The 12681-nt window shown below is 42.4% G+C and overlaps 1 protein-coding gene across 2 annotated transcripts in view; it reads left to right on the top strand.

The window, feature by feature from the left end:
• Window positions 1–1185: 1185 nt before the first annotated feature.
• Window positions 1186–12681, top strand: part of phactr3b (phosphatase and actin regulator 3b) — a 54319-nt gene continuing 42823 nt past the window's right edge. Inside the window, exon 1 of one of the 2 annotated variants that reach the window (XM_019267323.2) lies at window positions 1186–1536. In XM_019267323.2, coding sequence (XP_019122868.1) covers window positions 1428–1536 — 109 coding nt within the window. In that variant the 5' untranslated portion in view covers window positions 1186–1427. The remainder of the gene's footprint in view (window positions 1537–12681) is intronic. The other variant, XM_019267324.2, reaches the window with a different exon arrangement.

Here is a 12681-nt window from a genome sequence, read left to right on the forward strand (position 1 = left end):
TACCAGCTCAGTATGACCATGTGCACTGTGGGTTTTCTTTATAAAATATGACAGGGTCGCATTTCTGACAGAACTTTTAGAACTACCCTGTAATAAATCTGTACAGCGTTCACATATTTCAAGATAGACTATCATTTTTAAGACCTGTAGTTGTAACATACTTAAGGAATAGTTTGTGTGTTTTGAAGTGTATGAGGTATGAGGTATTAACCTACACTAGTCAGCGGTCAGTATGCTCCAGTTTGAAGAAGTAGACCAAAGTCCTGGCATGGAAGTAGAGCAAAGCACTGCTGTGGACAGGGTCAGCAGAAAAATGTATTTTAGTCGCATAAAAAAGGCCCACCGCAAAAAAAAATCAATATCCCTTTAAGTGTACAATATAATGAGTTTATTCTCACCACTTTATTTTACCGACCACTGTCTACTGTAACACGCTGAGCATGCATACCTCACACAACCCTACTGCAAAAACTAACCCTTTAAGCATGTTATCCACACATACGTCATACTTTATATCTCTAGCTTCTCAATTTACATATACAGTGACAAATATTTTTTATCTTTAATCAACAAAAGCACAAGTAAAACAGCAAATGACTCAGTTAGGGTACTATGACAAATAAGGAGAGTTAGTCATATGGAATGAATCCCATGGCTGTGGGTGCTTTTCAGAGGAAAACTGTGTTTTAAATGTGTTTTAAGCAACATTGAGTACACTTATATTAAACCTATTAAACATTATTTATACACATCCTAAATGAAGGGCACTGGTCTATTTATGACATTGCATCTGTGCACTGTCAAAGTAAGAGAATAATAACAGAATTTACAATGACTGAAGTAGTTTTACTGTATAAAGATTATTACCACATGTTTAACTTCCCATTCTGTGGCTGTCGTCCATCTACAGCTGTAAACAAGTTCCATCATTCATGATCGTGTAGCTATGTTTTATATAATATGTAGACGATCCAGTCCAATGGGAAAATGTCATGAAGAAAGTCCTCATTTTCTGCCAATACCAAGCGACATGAATCCAACGCTGCCTTCGCTGGCTGTAGGACATTTAAGAGTGGGTCTAATAGGCTCATATGAGCCATCAAAGGGCGAGATTATGAGTCTTGCTTACACAGAGAGACACGAGCTGAAAAGTGGGTTTGTTTTACCAACCTGAAGCTCCTTCAGTTCTTTTTTTAATCAAACACAAACCCTAAAGTCGGATTTAATGGTGGTTTACGAGCAGCACGTGAAGGAGGCGTGATGCTGCGCGCGTAATGGATTTCCCCAGCACTGCTCCTTATCGGGGACCAGGAGCTGCAGCTGCAGCAGTCCAACCACATTAAATCTGCTCCACCACTTGATGCCGGTGACCTTGGCTGACGGTGGTTACACCTTACAGTCTTGCATTGCGCCTTTTCCCATCCACCATGGCATCATCGGACGGGCTGGATGAGGATTGCGTGTTGCAGCGGGGGAGATCACAGAGTGACCCCAGCAGCATCACCGAGGTCCGCTTGGGTGAAGCGCACAGAGCAGGTAAGAGGATAGCAGAGGGGAGGAGAGGCGAACGCATGTTGGACATTTGGTAATCTGCTCATTAGTTTGCGCCTTTGGTGGCAGGTGGTTGGATAGGGAACGCATCACGGTGTCGGGGGCTCGCCCCGCAGCCGATCGCATCCGCGGTGATCCCGTGGAATTTGTATGTAACAAACGTAGCTTGTGTTGTAAACGTGCGTCATTTACTATCCCCTACATGAACTCACTGCTGTGCTGTGCTCTAGGCCTTATATGTGAAAATGCTCTAATAATGTCATCCACAATGACATAATGAACCAGTCCTATGCGACCAACTGGTGTCACACCAGTTAGATCTGCTCCAGCTGTACATTCATTTGATGTTAATAATAGCATGCATTGATTTTCTGATTTTGGACCTTTATATTTACTGGTTGGTTACATCCTGCCGCCCACTCATCCCTCAGTTTATCGTCAACCTGTGATTGACATCCCTGTAATTGATTACCTGCAGGTGAAGTACAATGAAAATCTCCTTTTTGTATCATGTGAATACAGACTGTAGGAACTTGCCATCACACATGGACTGCAGTGTGTTGAGTCCAAGCTGATGAGAGTGCTGGTTGTGTATTTGGCTGTTTCCATGGTGATCCAAATGGCAGAAAGCAGCACTTGGCTCCCCAACTGTGAGCCGACATGGTGTTTGTCTGCTCCACTTACTGGTCGTTTTTTTTTTCTTCAATACACTCTGTGATGTACAGCAACCAGCCATTCAAAGTGAAATGCCACTTAGACTGTGAATCGTGTTTATTTGTGAGATGGGATTCACATATCCACTGGGAACTGCTGGGCAGTGTTGCTCAACAGCTTTCCAAGCAGCAGTCATAAGATGTACTGTTCTGAAAGGTATTGAACGGTGGATTGGATGCGAAAACATGACAAATCACTCACTAAACCTGCTGTCTGCCAGCCGATGTTGCCTACGTACTGTAGATTCAACTGGTTTCCTGACAGAGTGGCAGCAGGGGAAAAAAGTGATGAGTTCAACAGAGAAGTTGATACTGTACAGCTGTTGTATCTGTACAAATAAGGGGCTCAGTTACTGAATCCTAGTCTGACGTGTGTGGGGGTTGCAGTAAAATTCATGAGGCAACATTCTTGGCTTCATATGATAGCACTCATACTGCACTACACTTCCATTTTCACTTGTGCGTGATGTTACAGTCTGTTTGAACATCAGACCGTTTCACAGGGCCTGCTATCTTTAGACAAGAGAGCCACAGCAATACTGCAGAGAGGATCTTCAAGTTGTCTTGCCAACGGTGGATATTGTTGTGTTCGTGCTTTTGGTTTTTTCGAATCCAGTGCTTGTCACGTTGTCGTGGTTGTTATGGTTACATAACAGCGTTGGTGTATGTGCAACTCAGAGACAACACTGGCTGGATTGTCCAGTGTTACACCGTTCATTACCGCATTTAACTTCACATCAAATTCACCCAGATCCTCCTTTAAGTGCCGTAGCAGATTTCCTCCAAAGCCGACGTTTCCTGTGCAGTATCAGGCAGACAGGGCTCGGGCAATGCAGCAGTTGAAAACCTGCCTGCCCTCCCCCCACCCCTCCATCCCCTCTGCTCGGTGCTAACCCTTTCGTAGCTCTGGCACCCCTACTGCGGCTTGGATCCTGGCACTTGAAGAACCACCTCCATTAGAAGGGGAGAAAAAAAGGGAGTGACAGATCTCTGATGGTGGCATTATCATGGCACCCAGCTGGGTAATGTCACAGTGAATCAGCAGCACAATAGACTGGACTCAATATACAAGTGACTCCTTCTTCCTTCGTGATGCTTTAGTAAGGATGTTGGGGGAAAAAAATAAGTATTTTTTTCTGTGGCACGAGGCTAGAATCAAAACAGCAAAATTACCTGTTATTACTAGTCATTTGTGCTGAGACTGAGTACGCACTTAATGCTTTCAAATCAGATTCTCATGCTGCTCGTTTGATTCCATATAAAGCACGCAGCACACTGAGGGTTGTGATTTAACCTAAATACATGTTTCACAGAACTTACCACCTGACAGCCTGGTTGACAACGCTTTGCTCTTCTAGCAGACTGAGAGCAGAACACTGTGCTGTGGATTCAGGTCTCTTTATGTGGACTTCAGTAGATCGTTTTTATTTGGGGATGGTGATAAGGCGTCCGCTTGTTCAGCACATACAGGTTACATCACTTGCTCTGTTAGAGATGAAGCAGAATGGTAAGTGCAGCCAAAACATTTTAGCCCAAAGGTGGAACTCATGCTGCATTCAAATTTTGGCATATGCAGTAGCTGGCGAAACGGATATTCATTACTTTCATCGGGAGAAAGGCAGCGCGGGTGCAATGTGACACCAAACGTGCCTGCAAGCAGAACTTGGCAGAATGACTTCAGTTCTTCCAACGTTTACTGTCTGCTGGCAGTGAAGACAAGTGTGATTTTGAAAAATGAAACCAAAATGGTGCATCCACGTTAGTCATTTCATCAAGCAATATCTGAAGCACAAGAGTTTAAAGTGGCACCCATCAGTTTTTTTTTGCAGTGCTAAAGCAGTGAACTAGGGCAAAGTCTGATTTTGCTTGTGTTTCTACCCATAAACCAGCAGAAGTAGAACTAAGACATGATCTGATTTTCTGAAACCTTCTCAGAAGGTTACTAGTGCAGGTAGCTAGTTTGTTGTGGTGGTACCTCAGCAGGATTTCCCCTGGGTGCAATAAAAGCAGGTCTCGGTCTTGTGGAATGTACATCGCTACAACTGTTGTAAACTCCCTTGGGAGATAATAAGATCAGCATCCAATCGTAAGGTCCTCTAGGTTAGGCGAACAGCCCATAGAATGAAGCAGACACCTCCCCCCTCGTGGCTGATTATATAGTCCTGGTGAATGGAGAGTCTCTGTGAAAACCATAAGGTTACAGTTCTTAGTGTCACAGTGCCACCTTGCTGCTGAATTCAGATTATTACCCAACTCATTATTTTATCTTACGGTAAAATGCTCGGCCTGTTTACCAAGTGTGGCGACAGGATTACCTGTTGCTAAGATGCAGCAACAGGATTACCTGTTGTACATGACTGCTGCACCTTTGTCGTCCACCAGTGATCTCATGCACAAAAGTTCTTCTCAAAAGGCAAAATAAATAACATGATGATAATGAAGTGCTTTAGTTGAAATGATGGAGGAGCCCTGTCTGTTCTTGGTGTTGCCGAGCCTGCAGTCCCTTCTGTTGCTCCCCTCATCTTTCTATTTGAGCTGGTGCTGTACAAATCTGACATGCTGCTCTAAAATGAAAGGCTTTCTCTGCTGTCCTCCAACCACTGCATCCCCACCCACCCCGCGGGTACCTCTCAGCTACTGATAGTCCTCAGTTTAGCCCCCACAGTCAGTTAGAGGAGGCCAAAGGGGCCTGATGAAGCGATTAGGATTCCTTTTATTTAAATCAGGGTACCTCATGTTTTATTAATCAGGAAGCCTATACATATGCCTGTTTGTCTCATTCCATATTCAGAGCTGCGACTGAACAGAGAGAATAGACAACCCAGCACCTGGCAGCTCACTCCTACATGTGTGTTCAGCTCAGCATGGAATATGTGCCAAATCTCTTCACAGCCACATGAGTCATTTCACAGCAACTACAGTTAAAGATGAGAGAGATGAGATGAAAGGTGTGCACAACTCATAATAGTTATTGCCTCTATGGAAATGTCAGCTGAAAAGAATTGTTGTGTCATGTCACAAAGTTGAGTAAATCTATGGTATAGACTGTGAGCTTGTTGAAAATGTATTTCAGTGTTTTCTACGTCCAGCAATTACTAATACCTTGCAGACAGTAGCAGACTCCAACTGTGTGAGAGGCACCATTAAAGTTCTGTGAAGTTTATCGAGAAACCGTTTCTCCATTTGCTAATTAACACAAAACACAGGCTGGTGGCTGCTAATATGCTGTTAACAGTTACAGGAGTTAGTAACAGGAGTTAAATCCATTCATCCATTATCTGTAACCGCCTGTCACGGTGGAGCTGGAGCCTATCTTAGTTGACTTTGGGCAAGAGTTGGAGTACGCCCTGGACAAGTCACCAGTTCATCACAGGACACATGGAGTCAAACAACCATTCACACTGTGACACCAATTAACCTGTTAAGTGCATGTCATTGGACTGCGGGAGGAAGCCAGTGTAGCTGATGAGAACGCCCACAGACAAACTCCACACAGAAAGAGCACTGTAGAGGTTCGAACCTGGTGAGGCAACAATGCTAACCACTGCACCACTGTGCCTCTCAAGGAGTTAAATATACTGGAAAATATGTGGAAAATATCTTTAATTCTGTATTCTATTTATATTTCTTGAAGGCCATGTGACTTTGGGGGTACATATTTAAATAAAACCAACAATTAATACTCACAACAAGTTTATTCCAGGATAGATTATATTAGAGTCTGTTTGACATGGATGTATAGGACTAAGATAAACGTTAGATGTGAGGTCTGCACTTGGACCAAGCAGAGATTAGATTTGTTGAAAGGCACATTTAACGCCTGGCCTGTAGGAGAGATCCGAAAATGCTGCTAAGTGGGGTCAAGTGCAGTTGAAAGTGAATCAGTAGGTGAAACTGCCACAAGAGGGCTCTGCTTGGCAGATGGATAGATAGTTGCATAAATGAGGTAAGCTCAGTCACTGTCACAAGGAGTCCAGCACTGCAGTCACCCGACCTCTCACAAAGAATAGGGACAAATGGTTTGTCCAAGGTCGTGCTGCATATGGAGAGGGAATGGGCAGACATTTACACAGCATTACTCAGCACTATACTGCAAGGTTTAAGATGAGTTGGCTGAAGTGAGACGCGCTTTAAATGAATATTCACTTTATGCCGAATCAACCCTCAGGCTGTGAGACAGGGATGAACACTGTGCAGGCAGCTTTAGAAGAAGCTTTGAAATCTTTTGAAATTCACTCAGAGGAGGTTAAAACAGAAATCTCCACACAGAACACCAAACTTTCCTTCACTTCATGCCCCTCTGTGGGTATTTTTAGAGCTGATGCAACTCCTTTTGAGTTTTTTTGGATCTCTGTTTCAAAATTGGAACATCTGAAAGCAGCGATGAAGGATTTAGCGTGGACAGCATGGTGATGATTAATGTGGAGCATTGCAAAAGTGATGTGACTCTAATCTAGAACTATAAATGAAAATGTGACTTTGCTGAGATGGTAATAGGTTGTTCCATCAGTGAGTTTTACCCTTGAGTCTGGTGCAGCATTGATTCTTTTTCATTAGCCGGCTAAGACACAGTGGTACAGTGATTCAAAAGCGCCTCATTTTTTTTGTGCCAACTCATCTCTCATGCCATTATGCACTATGCAGAGACGTCCCCGGGTCTCACTGACGACAGGGCCCCAGGGAGCAGCACAGAGGCAGGACAAAACATGACATCACCCTCCACCAATGTGAAAGGACATAAATGCCACCATGTAAAGGACTCTCATACTGAGATAAAGGGCCATAGGAAGAACTTTTAAAATACTGATGTCACAAGTTTACAATCTCCCAACAGAACCCGATCAAAACAGTTATTAAGAGCCCCCAACCAATTTATACATTTAAAAAATTCATTTTTATTTATTCTTTTTTTTTCAAAGTCAGGTCTTGCTGAGAACAACTGCATATGTGAAAAGAACTTTATAAAACGGTTTGTGCTGAAGACTAGTAAGTAGCAGGTTTGAAAATGAAAAGAAACTGCTGGTGTGTTATTAAAAAGAAGTGATCTTATAACCTTTCTCATGTCTGTTTAGAGGTCCAGTGTGATGAAGAGGCCTCTGTTAGCAGAATATGGCAGATATGGAATATAATATAGTATTTTAATATAGTTTTCATTTACGTATAATCACTTTATGTGCACAATGTAGAACTGCCACATTTCCACAGTAGCCCAGAACCAACAAACCAAACAAATGGTATTCAGTTAGTCGCAATCTGCAACTTCACCGCTAGTTGCTACTAAATCTTACACACTAGACCTTTAAGGCTTTAAGTGCGAGGCTACATTGGTCACTACTACAGTAGCATAACACAGTTAAATCTCTGATTGTCCACCTGTCGGCAGTTAAGTTACATTGCAGGTAACCTAAAAACCAGGAAACCTGTTAAACTGTTCATTGTACGCCCACCAATGGTGTAGGTGGGCAATGCTAAATTGTCGGAGAAAAGGGCCATGTTAAAATGTGCAAATTCACAGCAGAAATAAACATGTTTACAGTCTGGTACAAAAAAAACAGCTTTGGTCTCTATAGCTAATTTTAGTTGTTTATGACAAGTGTACTGAGTCTAAGGCTTAAAGTTATACATAATTAAGAGCGAGGCCACTTGATTGACAGCACTCCTCAGCTGCACCCATACTAATTTATTAGTTCAATTTTGGATTAGCCAGGAGCGTCCAGAGCCACCACACTCACAACAACTCACAACTATTTTTAAAATACAGTCTATGGTTTTCGCACATTTCATATCGAGGTGGTTTCTGCTTCATGCTAAGAAGGAGAGGTTGGGGTTTCATTCACAAATAACATTGCTGCATGCAACTAAATCCTTCAAACTGGTCCTTTAATGTTATGGAGAAAAAATTTGACACCAAGTTGGTAGCTTTCAGTTTTTCAAACGACACAAGGCTGGTGCCAAAGCGAAATGAGTTGCTATCATAGATTTTGTTTAGCTTTGAAATGACTTGACTGTCTGCACGAATCAAGAGTGAACAGTCTGATATCATGGGATGCAATTAATATCCAAATAACAAATAATAATGTTCTAATTCTGTTCCAAGACGGCCTTTTCCTTTCAGAGAACAGAGAAAGAATGGATATAGATAGATAGTCTTTGTCTCCATGCGCAGACTTGATTGAACGGCAGCACAAACAGAAATAGTGGACCGTACTAACCCCTCCCCCGCTACACACAAACATACGCACGCACACACACACACACACACACACACACACACACACACACACACACACACACAGTATCCCCTCCCCCATCTACTACACATGGGATGTCTAAACAACAAGGCTGTCATGTACAGTAGGACTTAAAAATGCTGCTCTCGTGCAGTTGAGTTCTCGACAATGCAGGCAAAATGAAATGAATGCGTTGGTGAAGCGATGGCCAGAGAGATGAATTGCTTGTGGCTTCTGCATGTTATCCACAGCCAACTGACTGTTTTCTCTCCCAACAGAGCCTTGTTTTTATGCTCCAGTGTGCTCTCTATGTACATGATTTGTACTTGAGCATGCTGCCTTTATGGATATAAATGGATGTTCTGCAAGCTGTAACCTTTTCGTTTCATGTCCTAGTGGCCTTTAATATGCTGGAATTGCAGTCACATGTTTGTAGTAAGAGTGCATGCTGCTGTGGCTGTGCACATGCCATGATATGCCTTATTTGAAAGAAAGGACAGTTAACTATGTGTGTAGAGGCTAGAGATCTACCCAGCGACAGAGCAAGGCAAGCAGGGACAGGGATGGGGGGGCTACTTGACTTAAGCTGTCAGCCATTTACACATAATGTATCTTTTATGAATGTTTCATGTGCTGACCTAATTCTTTTCAGAGCCGAGTAAAAGCAATATGTTGCACATGAGAACGCACCAGAGCATCCAGCTGATCCCTTTGACATCCTCATCCCACAACAAGGGGATAAGAAGGGCTGGCATACAGAGCTGTGATATGGCCACTTGGATGCCTTAAGAAGGCAAGAATAAAAGGCTGTAGAACACCCCGGACATTTGTTTTTTTATAATATCTACACTGCATCCAAAAGAAATAGGGAATAGAAACAGCCGAGTGAGAGCTTTATCACAAACAGAGATACTTTGCTCTCTGTGGCAGATGTAATTAAAGCAAACGCTTTAGCCCAGAGTGAGAATGGAGAGAGAGGAGGATGAGGAGGAGGAGGAGGAGGAGGAGGAAGAGGAGGGGCGGGCGAGAGCAGCAGCTGCAAAAATCTGTCTGCTGGAACTGGTTACTGGGTTTGAAGCCATAAAAAGTAAAAATGAAAGCGAATAATCAGCACTAAAATGATGTGACTCGAGCTAACCCAGTGAAACATATGCAATTAGATTTGCCAGGAACTGCTGGAAAATTGATTCCAATTATGATAATTGATGAAGTCATTTATCGAGAAGGAAAATTCAGCCTTTCACATGTGACAACTGGCTGCATTTCTCTGTTTTATGTGGTTGTAAACTGAGTATCTTTTTGGACTGTTGGTCAGAAAACAAAACGAGCAATCTGAAAATGTCACCTTGAGCTCTGGGAAATCATGCTTTTCTGACATTCCATAAACTAACAGATAAATTGATCAATCAAAATAAAATAAAAATTGTCCAGGGAGCAACAAGTCCGACCTGTGAAACCTGGCCTACTCCCAACCTTGAAGCATCTCCCTTCAGTGGAATCCCACAGACTATTTTGTTTGCAGCTCACACACTCAGTCGAGGCCGTGTCTTCCCCACCGCCTCAGCTCCGTATCTGTCACTGTGACGCTGCATTGGCTCGCAGGCTGCACAGGCTGTGGCTGTACCTGATGGATGATTCAGCAGATTTAAAGGGGAACAGTGCTGGAATGGAGCAGCAGCAGTCACAGAGGCACAGTTTTATGATCATAAGATTTATGCTTTTAAATTGGCAGCACTGTCACAGTGCAATGCATGTTTGGAAATTAAATGTTGAACACGTCATAAAAACACAGTCTGACTCCCACTTACATCCTGGCCTATAGTCTGTGGATGCCAATGTTCATTTGAAGGTAACAAGTTACCAAATGTGGCAGCTGTGTTTTAGAGAAATAGATCATCACGGAGCTGAAAGAGGAGGAAGATCTCAGATGTTTAAGGTCTGGAGGCGCATGAAACATGATGAAACATGATAACCTTTAGATACTACCTTGATAAACACTTGAAAAGAGTATATCTAGGTTATTGATGCCACAACATGATGAAGCAGAAGAAATATCTTGCAAGAAGGCCGAACTATACATCACATGTGTGTGCGTGGTGATGTTTTTGGGGTGCCATCGATGTGGTTTGTGGTGAACGAATGAATCATTCATCAATTCTGAACATTATGTGCGGCTATCAATAACTGTCCTCTGATTCACTTACTTTGTGGTTAATCTAAGGAACACAGAGGCTCTCTCCGCCACCACTGAGAATGTGACTGCTTTGCAGTTGACATTGGCAATCAATTGTAAAGTGCTTTGGTGCAAATCGTTCCACAAATGGACAGTCTAGAAGTGCAGGATTGAGCTGTTATACTGCTGATGTAGAGCACGTTTCTCCATTTTCTGTCGTCTCCCTTGTGACCACACTTAAATGAGTAAAGCTTGGGCAGCCTGACTTCATTGCCAAGCGTCTTATATCCATTACAGAGGTTACAGAATTATGCCTTTGCTTACTGTACCATTTTAAATTATTTAAATATTCCACCGTAGACCAGCAATTGATTGTCCACGGTTTGAAGAATACTGTATGTATCAGAATCAACAGGAAGGAGTTAACCCTTTCACTAACCTTTCCTTCAAGAAGGCATACTCTGTGGCATTGGAAAATAACATGAGCTTGGGTAGCTACTTTTGTTGTGTGACATATTTGGAGTGGTTCATTAAAAAGTAAAACCAGATCAAGACAAACATTAGCTCAACTGAGTCTCTTTGTGTTAGAATCAGATTTTTACAGCCAGTGATGGTCACATTTGCAGCCACGTTTCCAGCCATTTCATCTGTAGTTGTTTTTGTTTTTTTCGTGTCAGTGGGAGATATGAGTCGTCGGAAAGTCCGGGTATCTCTGATTTGGACAGTTTATCTCGCTCGCCTGCTTATAATTATTGATATGACGTGAACATAGCAATAATAAGAAAAGCACAGGTGTAACTAATAACATGAATGACTCAGCTCCACTGTAGGTCAGATTAGTGTCCCACTAATCCATGTCAGTGAAAAAAAAACAAGCTCTGGCACAACCTAAGCGGGATGCAGCCATCATTAATGTTATTGATTGCAGCTGTTTTTCCAGCAATAAGAAGCATTTGCCAAGTAAATGATCTGTTTGGTTGACGAGAACGCCAAAAACTTTGCCTGTTTGGCTCCATCCACTTAGGCACTGCCTGCTTATATTATGTGAACGAGTCACCGCTTCAGATTTCTTCACCCTCGAGGTGGGAAGCTGGCGGTCGTGTGTCAGTTTATTATCACCTGATTGCAATTTGTATGCACACCGTTTTGGCACGCCTTCCATCCTCGCCCTCGTAAATATTGAATGAGATTCATGTTCACTGAGTAGCCTACACCATTGTTTATATTCTTTGCTTACTGCGTGTACGTCCCCGAGGAGAAATCAAGCTATTGACTTTTATCATCTCTGTAGCTCAGCCCTTCCTGCCGTTAACGTATGAGTGGCCCTCTAGAAAATCAATCTGAAACCACAAAGGCTTTGTTTACACACCAAGTGATGTTGTCTGAATAATTAATAATAAGTCTCCTAAGGCCATGGAGTGTATGGAGAGGAGAAAATATATAAAAATAGCTTTAAAAAAAATTATTTGTTGAAAGAACAAAAATGACAGCACTGCACCAAATAAAAAACTCCTGTACTCCTGTAAAAAACTCAAAGTACTCCTGTAATGTTAGGTTTGCATTGACGTGAGTGTTTGTGTATGGCATGTGGTATTTTATGACCTTAAGTACCAGCCTGATATTTTTATGTTACCTCGCTGCGATGTTTGTAGCAACGTTAGCAGAAGCTTTATGGATGATAATGTCAGTCGGTCCGTCACTTAACTATCGGATTGATTGCTTAATGACTTCTGTGTTTCACTGACTACCTCTAGCACCCCCGGGAGGGTGACGTCTTTTGCTTTTAGTTAAAATGTCTCGATAACTGTAGGATGGATTGCCATTAAACTTGGTACAGGCCTTCATATCTCCCTCGGGATGAATCGTAATAACTTCTGTGATCCTCTGTGTCATCATCAGCTCAAACTTTTATCACGTCCAGTAATCTGGTTTATGACCAAATACCTGCCGATAAGGATGGCTTAAAACAGTTGATGCCAATAAAACTGCAATAAGCATATATATAGGACACAAT

Source organism: Larimichthys crocea, chromosome I, assembly GCF_000972845.2.
Source record: "Larimichthys crocea isolate SSNF chromosome I, L_crocea_2.0, whole genome shotgun sequence".
Classification (NCBI taxonomy): Eukaryota; Metazoa; Chordata; class Actinopteri; family Sciaenidae; genus Larimichthys; species Larimichthys crocea.